The following is a 14987-nucleotide window of genomic DNA, read 5'->3' on the forward strand; positions in this document are numbered from 1 at the left end:
GGGATGCAGATCATTCAATTCCAATTTAGGATGGAGATAAACATTTTATTTGCCCCTACTCATTACTTATCTCTAAAACACCTTGTAAAAAATGTAAGGTAGCACATAAAATGCCTTGAAATTTTTCTTTCTCAACAAAAGCTATATGAGCTTGCTTATAGTCATTGAAAATAGTAAAAACTTCAACTTGAAAAGGAAATTCCATCAGTGCTGAAGATCTTGTATGTATTTTTTATTGAAAGATCTCTTTCCTTCAATAATGGACATTTTACATTAAAACTTTATACAACCAAAAATCTCAAAATAATATTAAAATCACACTAAGATATTTTTCATTGTTGTCTCTACTTAATTTTATTATTGGTTAAAAATATTGCAAGACACTGTAACTAATGTTTCTGCTTTAAAATAAGCGATTAAACTAAATGTCACAAGAAGAGACAATGAATACATACTATAATTTGCTGATAACTGGCTAAAATGATAATAGTAATTAACGTGTAAGAAACAATTGCACTTGAAAAATTAAAAAAGTAAACAAAAACTCTCTATATATGCTTATGAACAGAGTTAATCTGTTAACCTTGCCAAGAGAAGTATGTGTTTCAAGTTTAAAAAAAAAATTTAACATAGCAATCATTGATTTAAAAAAAAAAACTGTTTTTGTTTTGAATTTCCCCCATAGTTTGTTAATCAGAAAAGACTGCAGCACAACTAAAGCAAAATAACACTTCATTGGTATTTAGTGCAATTTGGAGTCATTTTACATGAAATATTAAACATGTACCCTTCAGGAAGTGGTTGAAAGTAAGTGCTCTGACTGTCCCTTTCCCCAGTGTACTCTTCTAAAGACTTTCATAGGAGCTTTGTGACTAAGGCGTTTCTCCTATGTGGTATGTGAGCCAGTAGAGAGTTGACTCTTCTAAGTATTCTTCTTCAGTGATCTGATTTCTTCCCCCTGTTCTCCACCCTTACTGTGGTATTATCCAAAGCTGGAAGGATGAAAGACAAAGTTTGGAAGAATTACTGTAGCACTAGAATACCAGGGCTCTAGGTGGAAAGACTGCCATTCAAAAGGGTGTTATGTTAGTAATGAAATCACTGAAAACTAACAAATGCCTACATGTTTGATTTAGAAATGAACATCAGTGTGGAAAACATGCATTGGAGTATTAATTGCTTCCCGCAGGAATAAAAAAAATTCAAGTTACACTGATTCTTAACAGTCTGATCCAGTATATATAATATTAAATCCGACTTGCAAGAGTACAACTATCCGTTTGACCACACTTGCCAGTTGCTACCATGAGGTTGAGCCATCATTTCCAGAAGATGCCTTCTATATGGTAAATGACAGAATAATAACAGCACATTGCATGTTGAGGGAACTCAGCATGATGGATACTGATAAAATGTGTTTTTGTAGGAGAGGAAAAAGGAATGTGATTCCCCTTGCACTGAGTGAAGGATGTGTACTTGTATTGTGGAGTCAGAATCTTAAGAAAAGTTGAATATGCCGGCACCATGAAATAGAAAGTGTGGGTTTGCTGGTATGTCTATGCTTCATGCTTGCCATGTCCCTTTGGACCACATGTGTGGAACAACAAGGCCACTTTAGACTCTGAGATGTTTTTTAAAGGTAGCAAGGTGAATGCTCAAAATTATAAATGCTCCTGAACATTTGACTCTAAATATGAATCATTCAATTACGGTAAAGAAAGAAACGTTCCATAGGAAGTCCTTAGTACAAAGGCTCCAAATCTTGGCTTCCTGTCAATTTTCCCTAAAGACCTAAGGGAATATTCAGAGACATGTAATGTCAGTAGCCTCTCCTATCTTGTAATAAATGGCTGGTTTGGGGGATGGGTTATTTTTCCTCTCTCATTTTTGCTTCTTGGGGTGAAATGAGCCTCCCTTTCAGAGTTTTAAAAGCTAGATTACACTGGAAGCAGTTTACCCCAAGGTTCTCAACCTTTGGGATATATCAGAATTCGTCTGAAGAGTTTTGCCAGAATAGACAGTCCTGGCCCATCCTCAAAGGATCTAATTTGGTAGGTAGGACTGGGATGGAGCCAGGACATCTTAAGTACCACTGCACTAGATGGGGATTCTCAGAGATGGAAAGAGAATATGTTGCTTCCTTTCTTCATGATGGTAAATAAAAATGTTGCCTAGGAGCCAACTGGGGCAAATGTTTAATATGTTAAGGGAGTCCTGGTGTGGCAGGACCTGTAGAATAGCAGTGTGGTGGACATGTGCATGTTACAGTTTCAGACCAGGGAGAATTCAGAAAAGCAGACACGGAAAGAGGTGGCAGCCAGACTGTTAACTTACGATACCTAGTTACTCACTGCATTCAGGAGAATGGGCATTATTGTTTCTATCTATATGATCCTCTCTTTCACCATTACTGTAGAAAAGGAAAGAAACCACCAAACAAATGGTAGGGTAAACTGGAGTAGAGAATCACAAACCATTAAAAATATTGGCAAAAGGACATGTTGTTCTAAATGGTGTGTGGGTGTGTTATGTGTGGAGCGCTGTAGAATGGGCATGGTAGGCTCTCGTAAGAAGTTCTTAGTTTGGAGATTTTGCTTTGTGTGGTCCCTCAGATGGAATTTTCTCTTGAGAACGAGGAGGAGCTCAAGGCACCAGGACCTAGGATTGTGCAAATACACTCTTTACAAGGAACACCACCAGTTCCGTTTCTAAACAATTATTTTAGAGCCTATAAAACATGCTGCTTTTCCCTAGCTTGGTTTCTTTACCTCATATAAAAAATAAATAACAAGGGCAAGAGAAGAGCCAATAACTGGCAACAGGAGTGGGTTAAGAGTCACTCTACTTAATGATCTGTGGACAGTCGCTCCAGGCCTTGGCTTTCCTTTTGGCCAACGCCAGCCAAGCTGGTTCTGTTGACACGGGGGCAGCGTCTGGGGTTGAGAACCTCTTGGTGACTTCTTTGACCAGCGGTGCAGGGGGAGCTGAATCCGAAATCTCCACTGAATCGTGTTTAGAAGGAAAAGGATAAGAATAAAAGTCAGAACCACATTTTGATGTATCAGAAGGGTAAGATTTCAGGGCCGGCCAACATGTCGGAAAAGTAGGGGGATCCATACTTCCCATGTCTCTCAAACAGAGTCTAGAAGGAAAAGAGACAGGAGTCTAACAAGGAGACACTGGGACAACCTGACGGGCTGTAGGTGGGTGATTGTGAACTGGGGGAGATAAAACGGGCCGTGTAGGCATGGAGAGGAAGGATCCTCTTCTGCAGAGAGACAAAGGGAAGAGAAAGAGTAGCTTGGGAAGTGTAGGACTGTATCTAGACAAGAGAAAAACCTCCGACCAGGATGGAGAGGGATCCCATCTCTAACTCTGGGGCCTTCGTACTGGGGCCGGCTGCCCTGTTTGTGCACCTGGGGAGGAGGGGAGCCACCCCCGGGTTTGGGGGCAGGTCAAGGACGCAGTCCACAGTAGGAGAAAGCAGTCCTCTCCCTGAAGTACTGTGGCACAGGACAAAACCAGCCGGGACAACATAGGCGCTTCCCCAGGGCTGGGGCGCACGGAGCGGGAGTTTAAATCCCAGCAAGTACCAGGGCTTGGAAGTTGGCAGAGCGAGACAGACCTCCTCATCTGTGCCCACAGCACAGCAAGGACGGCGCAGTGATTTGGGACACCGGTCAGTGGAGAAGAGGCTGGGAGGTCGCCATTTTTCTCCCCACCACGACCAAGGTGGGGCCTCAGGGATGGGTCCCTGGGGCCCAGAGTGGAGGTGGGACCCGCCTACACCAAACCACGCCCCTTCATGCCAGGTAACTGCATGTCTACTGGAGTGGGATAGATGCTGAGGAACCAGATGGCCCCCTCCTCCAGACTAGTGCTGCTGCATTGCCTGGATTAATTCTAGGACAATTCTTGTTATTTAGATATATTCTTCCTTCCTTTTCTCCTTATCTATTCCCTCCTCTAGACTGGGTACTCTGGTTGTTGGTTTGTTTTAGCAGACATATTTAATCCATTCTCTTGATACATGTTCTACACCACCTCCTTTCCTTTCTCTCTCTGGAATAATCAAGCCTATAGTTTCTCTAGATAACTTTATCTTCATTTCTTTTTCTCTGCCTCCTCCTTTATTTTCCTTGCTCTCTCTCTGAATTAAGCTATTTAGTCTGTCTGCCTGGTCAATGTTTATTTTTTCCTTTACCCTGCCCCTGTCATTTCTCTCTTTGTATGTGCTCTTCCATCAGCACCACCTCCACCCTGTTCTTTACTTGTAGCTGGTGTTTCTGGTTTTTTGCTTTTTGATTGTTTTTGTTTGTTTCATTTGTGTGATTGCGTGTTTTTCTTTCCTGTTTATCTGTTTTCCTTTCCACAGCTACTTCAAGGAACAAATCAAAGCACACCTGGTGGAGGGTCCAAAACATCACTACAAGTAGGGAAATAAAATAACCAAAGTTACAACAACAGAGAGCAAGTAACTCTCCAAAACACACCTCACCTCCTGAAGGGCCAGGCCCTGGACAGTGTATGACCTCCTCTTTAATAAAGCAGTGCTCACAGGTGCAGAGCACATAACAAGCTTTTAAAACTCATAAGGGATAGAAAACTAGCCAAAATGACGAAACGGAAGAATTCTCCTCAAATTCCAGGAAGGAGTGGCCACTAAAGAATTGATCAAAACAGATATAAGCAATATAAATGAACAAGAATTTAGAAAAATAGTCATAAGATTAATCACTGGGCTTGAAAAAGGCATAGAAGACAGCAGAGAATCTACTGATGCAGAGATCAAGGAACTAAAAAATAGTCATGATGAATTGAAAAATGCTATAAATGAGGTGCAAAATGGAAGCAGTCAGCATGGATTGAAGAGGCAGAGGGGAGAAGAGGTGAATTAGAAGATAACATGGAAAAAGAGGAAGCTAAGAGATTAAAAAAAAAAGTCCAGGATCACCAGGGGAGAATTAGAGAACTAAATGATTCAATCAAATGGAACAATATCCATATCATAGGAGTTCCAGAAGAAGAAGAGAGAGAAAGAAAGGGGCTGAAGGTGTACTTGAACAGATCAGAGCTGAGAACTTTCCCAATCCAGGGAAGGAAACAGACCTTGAAATCCAAGAGGCACAGAGAACTCCCTTCAGACGTAACTTGAATCAATTTACTGCACGACGTATCATAATGAAACTGGCAAAATACAAGGATAAAGAGAAAATTCTGAAAGCAGCTAGGGATAAACAGGTCTTAACATACAAAGGTAGACACATAAGGGTAGTAGCAGACCTATCTACTGGAACTTGGCAGACCAGAAAGGAATGGCAGGAGATCTTCAATGTGATGAACAGGAAACATATGCAACCAGTAATCCTTTATCCAGCAAGCCTGTCATTCAGAATAGAAGGAGAGATAAAGGTCTTCCCAAACAAACAAAAACTGAAGGAATTCATCCATCACAACTAAAGCAGCTCTACAAGAGATCCTAAGGGGGATTCTGTGAGTGAAATGTTACAAGGACCACAAAGTACCAGAGACATCACTACAACCATGAAACGTACAGATAACACAATGACTCTAAACCCCTATCTTTCAATAATAACACTGAATGTAAATGGACTAAATGCTCCAATCAAAAGACAGAGGGTATCAGAATGGATTAAAAAATAAGACCCATCTATTTCCTGTCTACAAGAGACCCATTTTAGACCTGAGGACACCTTCAGATTGAAAGTGAGGGGTTGGAGAACTATCTATCATGTACTGGAAGTCAAAAGAAAGCTGGAAAAGCCATACTTATTTCAGAAAAACTAGACTTTAAAGGCTGCAACAAGAGATGAAGAATGGCATTATATAATAATTATGGGGTCTATCCAGCAGGAAGAGCTAACAATTACAAATATCTATGCACTGAATTCGGGAACACCCAAATACATAAAACAATCACAAACATAAGTAATCTTACTGGTAAGAATGTGGTAATTGTAGGGGACTTTAATACTCCACTTATAACAATGGACAGATCATCTAGACAGAAAATCAGTAAAGAAACAATGGCCCTGAATGAAACACTGGACCAGATGGACTTGACAGATACACTTAGAACTCTACATCCTGAAGCAGCAGAATATACTTTCTTCTTGAGTGCACATGGAACATTCTCCAAGCTAGATCACATTCTGGGTTACAAAAGAGCCCTCAATAAATATAAAAGAATTGAGATCATACCATTCACACTTCCAGATCACAATGCTATGAAAATTGAAATCAACCACAGGAAAAAGTCTGGAAAATCTCCAAAAGCATGGAGGTTAAAGAACATCCTACTAAAGAACGAATGGGTCAACCAGGCAGTTAGAGAAAAAATACATGGAAACAAATGAAAACGAAAGCACAACAATCCAAACCCTTTGGGATGCAGCAAAGGCAGTCCTAAGAGGAAAATGGCCTATCTCAAGAAACAAGAAAAATCCCAAATACAAAATCTAACTGCACACCTAAAGGAACTAGAAGCAGAACAGCAAAGACACCTCAAACCCAACAGAAGAAGAGAAATAATAAAGATCAGAGCAGAAATAAACAATATAGAATCTAAAAAAACTGCAGAGCAGATCAATGAAACTAAGAGTTGGTTTTTTGAAAAAATAAAACTGATAAACCTCTAGCTAGGCTTCTCAAAAAGAAAAGGGAGATGACCCAAATAGATAAAATCATGAATGAAAATGGATGTATTACAACCAATGCCTCAGAAATACAAGCAATTTATCAAGGAATACTATGAAAAATTGTATGCCAGGAAACTGGACAAACGGGAAGAAATAGAAAATTTGAACAGACCCATAACTAGTGAAGAAACTGAATCAGTTATCAAAAATCTCCCAACAAATAAAGAGTCCTGGACCAGTTGGTTTCCCTGGGGAATTCTACCATACATTCAACACAGAGTTGATACCTATCCTCAAGCTGTTCCAAAAAATAGAAATGGAAGGAAAACTTCGGGACTCATACTATGAAGCCAGCATTACTTTGATTCCCAAACCAGACAGAAACCCAGCAAAAAAAGAGAACTACAGGCCAATATCCCTGCTGAATATGGATGCAAAAATTCTCAACAAGATACTAGCAAGTCAAATTCAACAGTATATAAAAAGAATTATTCACTATGATCAAGTGGAATTCATTCCTGGGATGCAGGGCTGGTTCAATATTCGCAAATCAATCAATGTGATACATCACGTTAATAGAAGAAAGGAAAAGAACCATATGATCCTGTCAATAGATGCAGAAAAAGCATTTGGCAAAATACAGCATCCTTTATTAATAAAAACCGTCAAAGTCAAGATAGAAGGAACATACTTAAACATCATAAAAGCAATTTATGAAAAGCCCACAGCTAATATCATCCTCAATAGGGAAAAACTGAGAGCTTTCCCCCTGAGATCAGGAACATGACAGGGATGTCCACTCTCATTGCTGTTGTTTAACATAGTGTTGGAAGTGCGAGCATCAGCAATCAGACAACAAAATGAAATAAAAGGCATCAGAATTGGCAAAGAAGAGGGCGCCTGGGTGGCTCAGTCAGTTAAATGTCCAACTTTGGCTCAGGTCATGATCTCACGGTCTGTGAGTTCAAGCCCTGTGTTGGGCTCTGTGCTGACAGCTCAGAGCCTGGAGCCTGCTTCAGATTCTGTGTCTCCCCTCTCTCTGTCCCTTCCCCACTCACACTCTGTCTCTCTCCCTCTCTCAAAGATAAACATTAAAAAAAAATTAAAAAGAAAAATTGGCAAAGAAGAAATCAAACTGTCACTTTTCGCAGATGACATTATACTCTACATGGAAAACCCAATAGACTCCACCCAAAAGTCTGCTAGAAGGGATACATGAATTCAGCAAAATCGCAGGGTACAAAATCAATGTATCGAAATCTTGCATTTTTATACACCAATAATGAAGCAACAGAAAGAGAAATAAAGAAACTGATCCCATTTACAATTGCACCAAGAACCATAAAATGCCTCAGAATAAACCTAACCAAAGATGTAAAAGATCTGTATGCTGAAAACCATAGAAAGTTTATGAAGGAAATTGAAGAAGTCACAAAGAATTGGAAAAACATTCCATGCTCATGGATTGGAAGAATAAATATTATTAAAATGTTAATACTACCAAAAGCAATCTACACATTCAATGCAATCCCAATCAAAATTGCACCAGCATTCTTCTCAAAGCTAGAACAAACAATCCTAAAATTTGTATGGAACCACAAAGACCCTAAATAGCCAAAGTAACATTGAAGAAGAAAACCAAAGCGGGAGGCATCACAATCCCAGACTTTAGCCTCTACTACAAAACTGTAATCATCAAGACTGTATGGTCATTGGCACAAAAACAGACCAATGGAATAGAATAGAGAACCCAGAATTGGACCCACAAACGTATGGCCAACTAATCTTTGACAAAGCAGGAAAGAATATCCAGTGGAAAAAAGAAAGTCTCTTTAACAAATGGTGCTGGGAGTTCTGGACAGCAACATGCAGAAGAATGAAACTAGACCACTTTCTTACAGCATACATAAAAATAAACTCCAAATGGATGAAAGACCTGAATGTGAGACAGGAAACCATCAAAACCCTAGAGGAGAAAGCAGGCAACAACCTCTTTGACCTCAGCTACAACAATTTCATGCTCGACGTGTCTCCAAAGGCAAGGGAATTAAAACAAAAATGAACTATTGGGACCTCATCAAGATAAAAAGTTTCTGCACTGCAAAGGAAACAATCAACAAAACTAAAAGGCAACCAACGAAATGGGAAAAGATATTTACAAATGACATATTGGATAAAGGGCTAGTATCTAAAATCAATACAGAACTCACCAAACTCCACACCCGAAAAACAAATAATCCAGTGAAGAAATGAAAGACATGAATAGACAGTTCTCCAAATAAGACATCTAGATGGCCAACAGACACATGAAATGATGCTCAACGTCACTCATCATCAGGGAAGTAAAAATCAAAGCCACGCTGAGATACCACCTCACGCCAGTCAGAGCAGCTAAAATGAACAAATCAGGAAAACACAGATGCTGGCAAGGATGTGGAGAAACGGGAACCCTCTTGCACTGCTAATGGATTCATGCAAACTGGTGCAGCCGCTCTGGAAAACAGTGTGGAGGTTCCTCAAAAAATTAAAAATAGAACTACCCTATGACCCAGCAATAGCACTGCTAGGAATTTAACCAAGGGATACAGGAGTGCTGATGTATAGGGGCACTTGTACCCCAATGTTTACAGCAGCACTTTCAACAATAGCCAAATTATGGAAAGAGCCTAAATATCCATCAGCTGATGAATGGATAAAGAAACTGTGTTTATGTACACAATGGAATACTACGTGGCAATGAGAAAGAACGAAATCTAGCCATCTGAAGCAACATGGATGGAACTGGAGGGTATTATGCTAAGTGAAATAAGTCAGAGAAAGATACCATATGTTTTCACTCATACGTGGATCTTGAGAAACTTAACAGAAGACCATGGGGGAGGGGAAGGGGGAAAAGTTACAAACAGAGAGGGAGGGAGGCAAACCATAAGAGACTCTTAAAAACTGAGAATAAACTGAGGGTTGGTGGAGGAGAGGGGCAAGTGGGTGATGGGCATTGACAAGGGATGAGCTCATTGTTGGGATGAGCACTGGGTGTTGTATGGAAACCAATTTGACAATAAATTATATTAAAAAAAATGTAAAAGATTCAGAAAGGAAAACCCAGTGAAACACTGGGCATCTTTAGTGAGAACAATTAGGGGAAGAAAGTGGGTGATCATAACTATTACATACAGAATTAGAATATGGTTGGTTTTAATTTCACAGTTTCTAGAAGCCTAAGTTTTTGTGCACAGCTCTGCCTACATGATAATAAGAAATAAAAGGTAAATGTTGTCATTCTAGCTATACAACCAGTCAATTCCATGAAGAAAAAGATCAAACCAGCAGTTTGAACTTATCAAACTGGTGAGGTCAGAAGCTCCCCTCTGTACCAAGCTCGCGCTGGGGGCCTCCCCTCCCTGCCGGCTCTCTAGACTTTCAGGCTGGCCTCACAATTCCAACACTTGTTTTATCAGATCTTAGAGACCTCCTAAGGTGAGGGATCTTGGCTTCTCTCTGAGTCCTATTTACTGCCCGTGGCAATGGCCTACACAGAATGAGAACTCTACAAATACTGACTGAAAAGACAAATACAAAAATAAAGGTTTGCTTTATTGAGCTGTAGCCACTCTGAACTGCATTAACTCTTTAGAGCGTCCAAGAAGTCTGTCAGAGAAAGGTATGTGATCTCTGACTCTGGAACTTTATTTTGAAAGAATGATCTTGGTGGCACACCCGTTTGTTTAGAACCTTCAATTCTTGGGTGTCAGATCAAATGAAATTATGCCCATGGAGGTTATTGAGAAATTATACGGTGCTCCAAAGTGGTTTTCAAATATAAAGGCTTTTTCTCTCCTCACCAAAATATTAAGTATAGCGTTAGTGGTTGAGACCTCTTTCCATTTCCATACCCAAGCTGGCAGGTAACAAAGGCATTACAAAGCCTAGATCTGGGGGGTGGGTGCCCTCTAGGGAACAGGGTTGCTCAGAAGGGAAAACAGGCCCTGTTAACCCCTGGGAGGAAGCTTGTTCCCATTCATATCCCTCCTTCAAGTGATTTGTAACAAGGTAACAGTTGGAAACATGACCAATCATTTTAATAGAATAAAGAATTTTTTTAAATGTGTATCTTTTATATGTCATGAATAGGAAACACTGCTGTTAATTAATGTGGTCAGAAACTTGCTATCTGAGTCCCCATCAGTGAGCAGAGACCTTCCCACTTTGCCTGGAGCATCTGAGCCCCGTGGGTCACTGATTCAGAGAAGCAGCTTCCAGTTCCAGCTAGGTGCAGAGCCCCAAGCAGGGGTTTTCAGATTTAGCCTCCACAAATTTAAGTTTATTGTGTCAAAGGAAACTGGACCCTGAGTGCACTTTTCAGCTCAGGTTTGATGTGAACCCCTTTACATACAACCCTGCGCTGCTCTGAGCCCGTCAAAACCCCACATCGCTTAAATTTTACCTAAACTTCACCCTTTTCCCCCCAAATCCTCTGATAATCTTGCCTCTTCCTTTCTTTAGGTGGTTCTTCTGGTACATGGTCTCCCTTACAGGAGAGCAAGTTAGCAAACCTCATTTTGTTGGGGCTACAGGCAGCGGGGTGTCGGAGAGGGAGGGCTTGTTTGATGTCCAGGAATTTAGGGAGCCAGGTGACACCACACTGGTAGCTTGAAACTGGCCACAGTGGGAGGATTTACCCCATGAAAACTCAAGTACTAAAATCAGAGGTCTCCCCAGTCCCTGAAGGGTGACCGTTAACCATTTACCACCATACCACTGGTGGTGGGGAGCTGCTGGTGGTCTTTACCAGAAGTGCTTTCTCAAAGCTGACCTCTGGGGCTGTGAAGAGCCTCACACGCTGTGCCCGTTCCCAAACTCAAGGATGTAAAGTGGCTGTGAGAAGACAAGCCTGTCACTGCAGTTACACGGAATCCGACCTGCTCTCCCTACCTGTCACAGATGTGGGAAGAGTGTTGGCCTTTTTCAGCTGTTCCCTGCGCTCAAGCCTGGACGCTGCAGTCTCCGGCTTCTTCTCCTCCAGCTGTGGGCTGTGCTTGTGCAAGGAGCCCGCTCTGCTGATACTGCTGCTTCCAGGCTGCAGGATGACACCGACCTGGGTGGGCAGAGAGTCAGGGCAAGTGTGTGTTCAACCTCAGGACATGGAAAGACTGACCGTGCAAGGCCTTGGGGGGCTTCTGCCTGCCAGCCCCCAACCTCTGCCTCTGAAGGAGAAACGGGACTGCACTTGGGAGCAATGTGTGGCCAACCATGACGCCAGCCATGGAGCAGCTCAAGACAAAGGTCCCAAAAGAGGGAAAGCCACTTTTGTAGGAGTCCCAGTGAACAGACTATAAAATCAGGGCCACAGAGCAAGACTCCTGATTCTTCTCCCAACTCACTGCTCAAATGCATTCACTTTCCTATTTCTCACATAACTGCAGTGTGTGTGGATCACTGCTAATCACGGACTCTACCAAATCAGGTTAACCTGAGAGCACAAGGAAACCAAACAAAATTACTACTTGAAAACACTTCCCTGGTTTAATGGTTGTCAATGTATTTACTGCTCTACCCTAAGCATTCACCACTCCCAGCTAGCTTTTTTTTTTTTTTTTTAAACCCTTGTGACCTACCTAAAAGACAGCCAAACTTGAGAGGGAAAAGTTAAAGCTGAAGACCAGGCTACTCACGTTCTCTCTGGAGAGCTTTTCTGCCTGTTTGGCCTCCCTGGCTTGCTTCCTCTCCTCTCGAGTAGCTTGCTGCTCCCGAAACCCCTTCTGTTTCTGCAGTGCTAAAGTTATCCACAGTGGCTGCGCAGTTTCAACCTTCTCCGCAAGTTTGGAGCCATCTAACGAGTGCCTGCTCTGAAGAACAGGCTTTTCTGGGGACAAAAAAAGACTGCTGTTACGATTTATATGATGTATCTGGGGGCGTCTGGCTGGCTCAGTTGGTAGACCTGTGGCTCATGATCTCGGAGTCATGACTTCGAGTCCCACATTGTGCGCAGAGATTAAACTTTAAAAAAAAATTAAAAAGCAGTATACATTTGGTCTTTATGCCCATTTCTAGAACACAGTAAAACCCTTGGAATTTCCTAAGTGATGAGAGCATAAGGTGTCCCTCATTCCGTTAATGAGATGACTTTGGGACCATCCTTAAGGCTGGGGGCTGGTTGCCAGAGGAGCCAACCATGTGATCAGGTTTGAGTCTTTCGTTCCCACCCCCCAACCTCTGGGGAGGGGAGCAGGATTAGAGGCTGATTTCAATTGCCAATGGCTGATGAGTTAATTGGTCATGCATATATAGTGAAACCTCCATAAAAACCCAAAAGGACAGGGTTCAGGGAGTTTCCAGCTGGTGAACACATGGAGATTTGTGGGGAGAGGTGTCCTTTGAGGGCATGCAAGCTCCATGCCCCTTCCCCATACCCTGTCCTTATGGATCATTTCCATCTGGCTGTTCCTGAGTTACACCCTTTTATAATAAACTGGTTATCTAATAAGTAAAATGTTTCCCTGAGTTCTGTGAGGCGCTCTTCCAAATTAACTGAACCCAAGGAGGGGGTCGTGGGAATCTCTGATTTAAGTTGGTCAGAAGCATAGGTGATGACCTGGATGTGGGAATGGCATCTGAAGTGGGGACAGTCTTGTGGGAGGGGTAGACAGCATCAGAACTGATATGAATGATATGAAATGTAAGAAAGCCAGCTAGTATCTGAGGACGGTCTGATGGTGTGGAGACCTGCCCCCCCCCCCCCCACCTCACTGGAATAGTGATCAGAACTGGTAAAGGAAAGGGTACCTGGGTGGCTCAGTCGGTTGAGCATCCAACTTCGGCTCAGGTCATGATCTTGTGGTTCATGAGTTCAAGCCCCACATTGGGCTCACTGCTGTCAGTCTGTCAGTACACAGCCCGCTTCAGATCCTCTGTCCCCCTCTCCCTACCCTTACCCTGCTTGCGGTCTCCCAAAAAATAAATATTAAAAAAAAAAAACTGGTAAAGGCAAAGGGAGGTTTACAGTGAAACTGCTCACTTACCTTGATCCTTCACCCCTTAGAACTAGTGACATGAAATATTCAACTGTCCTTTCCTAACACAAACTCTGCACTGATGCCCGAGGGACTTCTCTGGGTGGAGAGGTAATATTTCTTATCAACAGAAAAATAGAAGTCTTTTCCTTCCCTCAAAATGGGACTAGAAATACAATCTCCAGTGTCAGAAAATCTCAAGCCTACAGGGGACCCAGGCTGCTATTTGATTTATTATTCTTATTTACTGCTTTATTTAACCCCTTCCCAAACATCCTACCCAGTGTATGAAAGAGGTAAAAAGGGTGCTGCTCTATCTATCCCGTGAGACTGCTGAGGGCAGTGGGGCTCTGAGGAATGCAGTAGGAAACTGTGATTTTGGTCCAATGCTCTCTTTTGACAGAGTGAGTATGAGGGGCCACAGCAATCCAGTGCGGTGCCCCAGAACACCCAGCGGCTAGTGCACAGGCTGAAGTTTGAGCCTAGGACTTCTGACTTCCAGTCTGAGCTTTTCCTGTGGTTGACTGTCTTGCCTATGCAATGGGGTAAACACACTTCACAGGTGGCTGGAATCAGAGGTTGAGTAACTGGACTCTTAAATTGAGCAGCCCTGGGCTTGACCTTGTGTGACCTTACAAAAGCTACTTAGCTTCTCTAAGGTCTTCTAATCCATAAAGTGGAGATGACAATGGCACATGCCTCATCAGACTGCCGTGAAGATTAAGAGATCCTGGGTATCATACTAACCAGACAGTTGGCAGATAGGAACCACTCTACAAAAGTGACCTGTTCTTACTATTTATGTCTATGAGAATCATCCCCTTCTTTTCCTCACGTAAAAATTAAGCCCTTTTATAGATAACCATTCCAGCAATGAGTCCTTTACTACCTCAAATGAAAAGGGCTCACTATAGACCTGTTCTTTGGAAATTCACTACAAGTTTACACATTGATGATCCAGGACCTTACCAACCAGGGCTCTCATCGATTTGACTTTTTATTGAGGAGAAAGAACCAAAGTAAAATCAAATTAAGAATTCAAGCACAAAAAGGAGGCAGATTCTGCTTTTCTATACCTTTAGACCTATAATACTCTACAAAGAGAATTCCTATTTACAATGAGTCTTGGTCATTATGCTCTCCCTAATCATCAAATAAAGTTTCAGCTATGATCTAACACAGTAAAGAAAAGTGACACATTTCAGAAGTAATAAAAAAAACCTGAAAGGTATTTTTAGTTAATTGTTAGTTAACAAAACAAAAACAAAAACAAAAAATACAAATACACTAGACCCTTGAACAACATGGGTTTGAATTG

The 14987-nt window shown here is 41.8% G+C and overlaps 1 protein-coding gene across 14 annotated transcripts in view; it reads right to left on the reverse strand.

Annotated features, from left to right (window-relative positions):
- Window positions 1-214: 214 nt before the first annotated feature.
- The window catches only part of CRACD (capping protein inhibiting regulator of actin dynamics), a 139610-nt gene continuing 124837 nt past the window's right edge, over window positions 215-14987 (reverse strand). For 13 of the 14 annotated variants that reach the window (XM_042984484.1, XM_042984482.1, XM_007075872.3 and 10 more), the window contains 3 exons: window positions 12332-12522; window positions 11592-11754; window positions 2701-3002 (listed from right to left, as the gene is read on the reverse strand). In XM_042984484.1, the coding sequence (XP_042840418.1) occupies window positions 2842-3002; window positions 11592-11754; window positions 12332-12522 (515 nt within the window). In that variant the 3' untranslated portion in view covers window positions 2701-2841. Of the gene's footprint in view, window positions 2659-2700; window positions 3003-11591; window positions 11755-12331; window positions 12523-14987 lie in introns of those variants that run through there. The other variant, XR_006217003.1, reaches the window with a different exon arrangement.

The sequence above is a fragment of the Panthera tigris genome, chromosome B1, assembly GCF_018350195.1.
Source record: "Panthera tigris isolate Pti1 chromosome B1, P.tigris_Pti1_mat1.1, whole genome shotgun sequence".
Taxonomy (NCBI): Eukaryota; Metazoa; Chordata; class Mammalia; order Carnivora; family Felidae; genus Panthera; species Panthera tigris.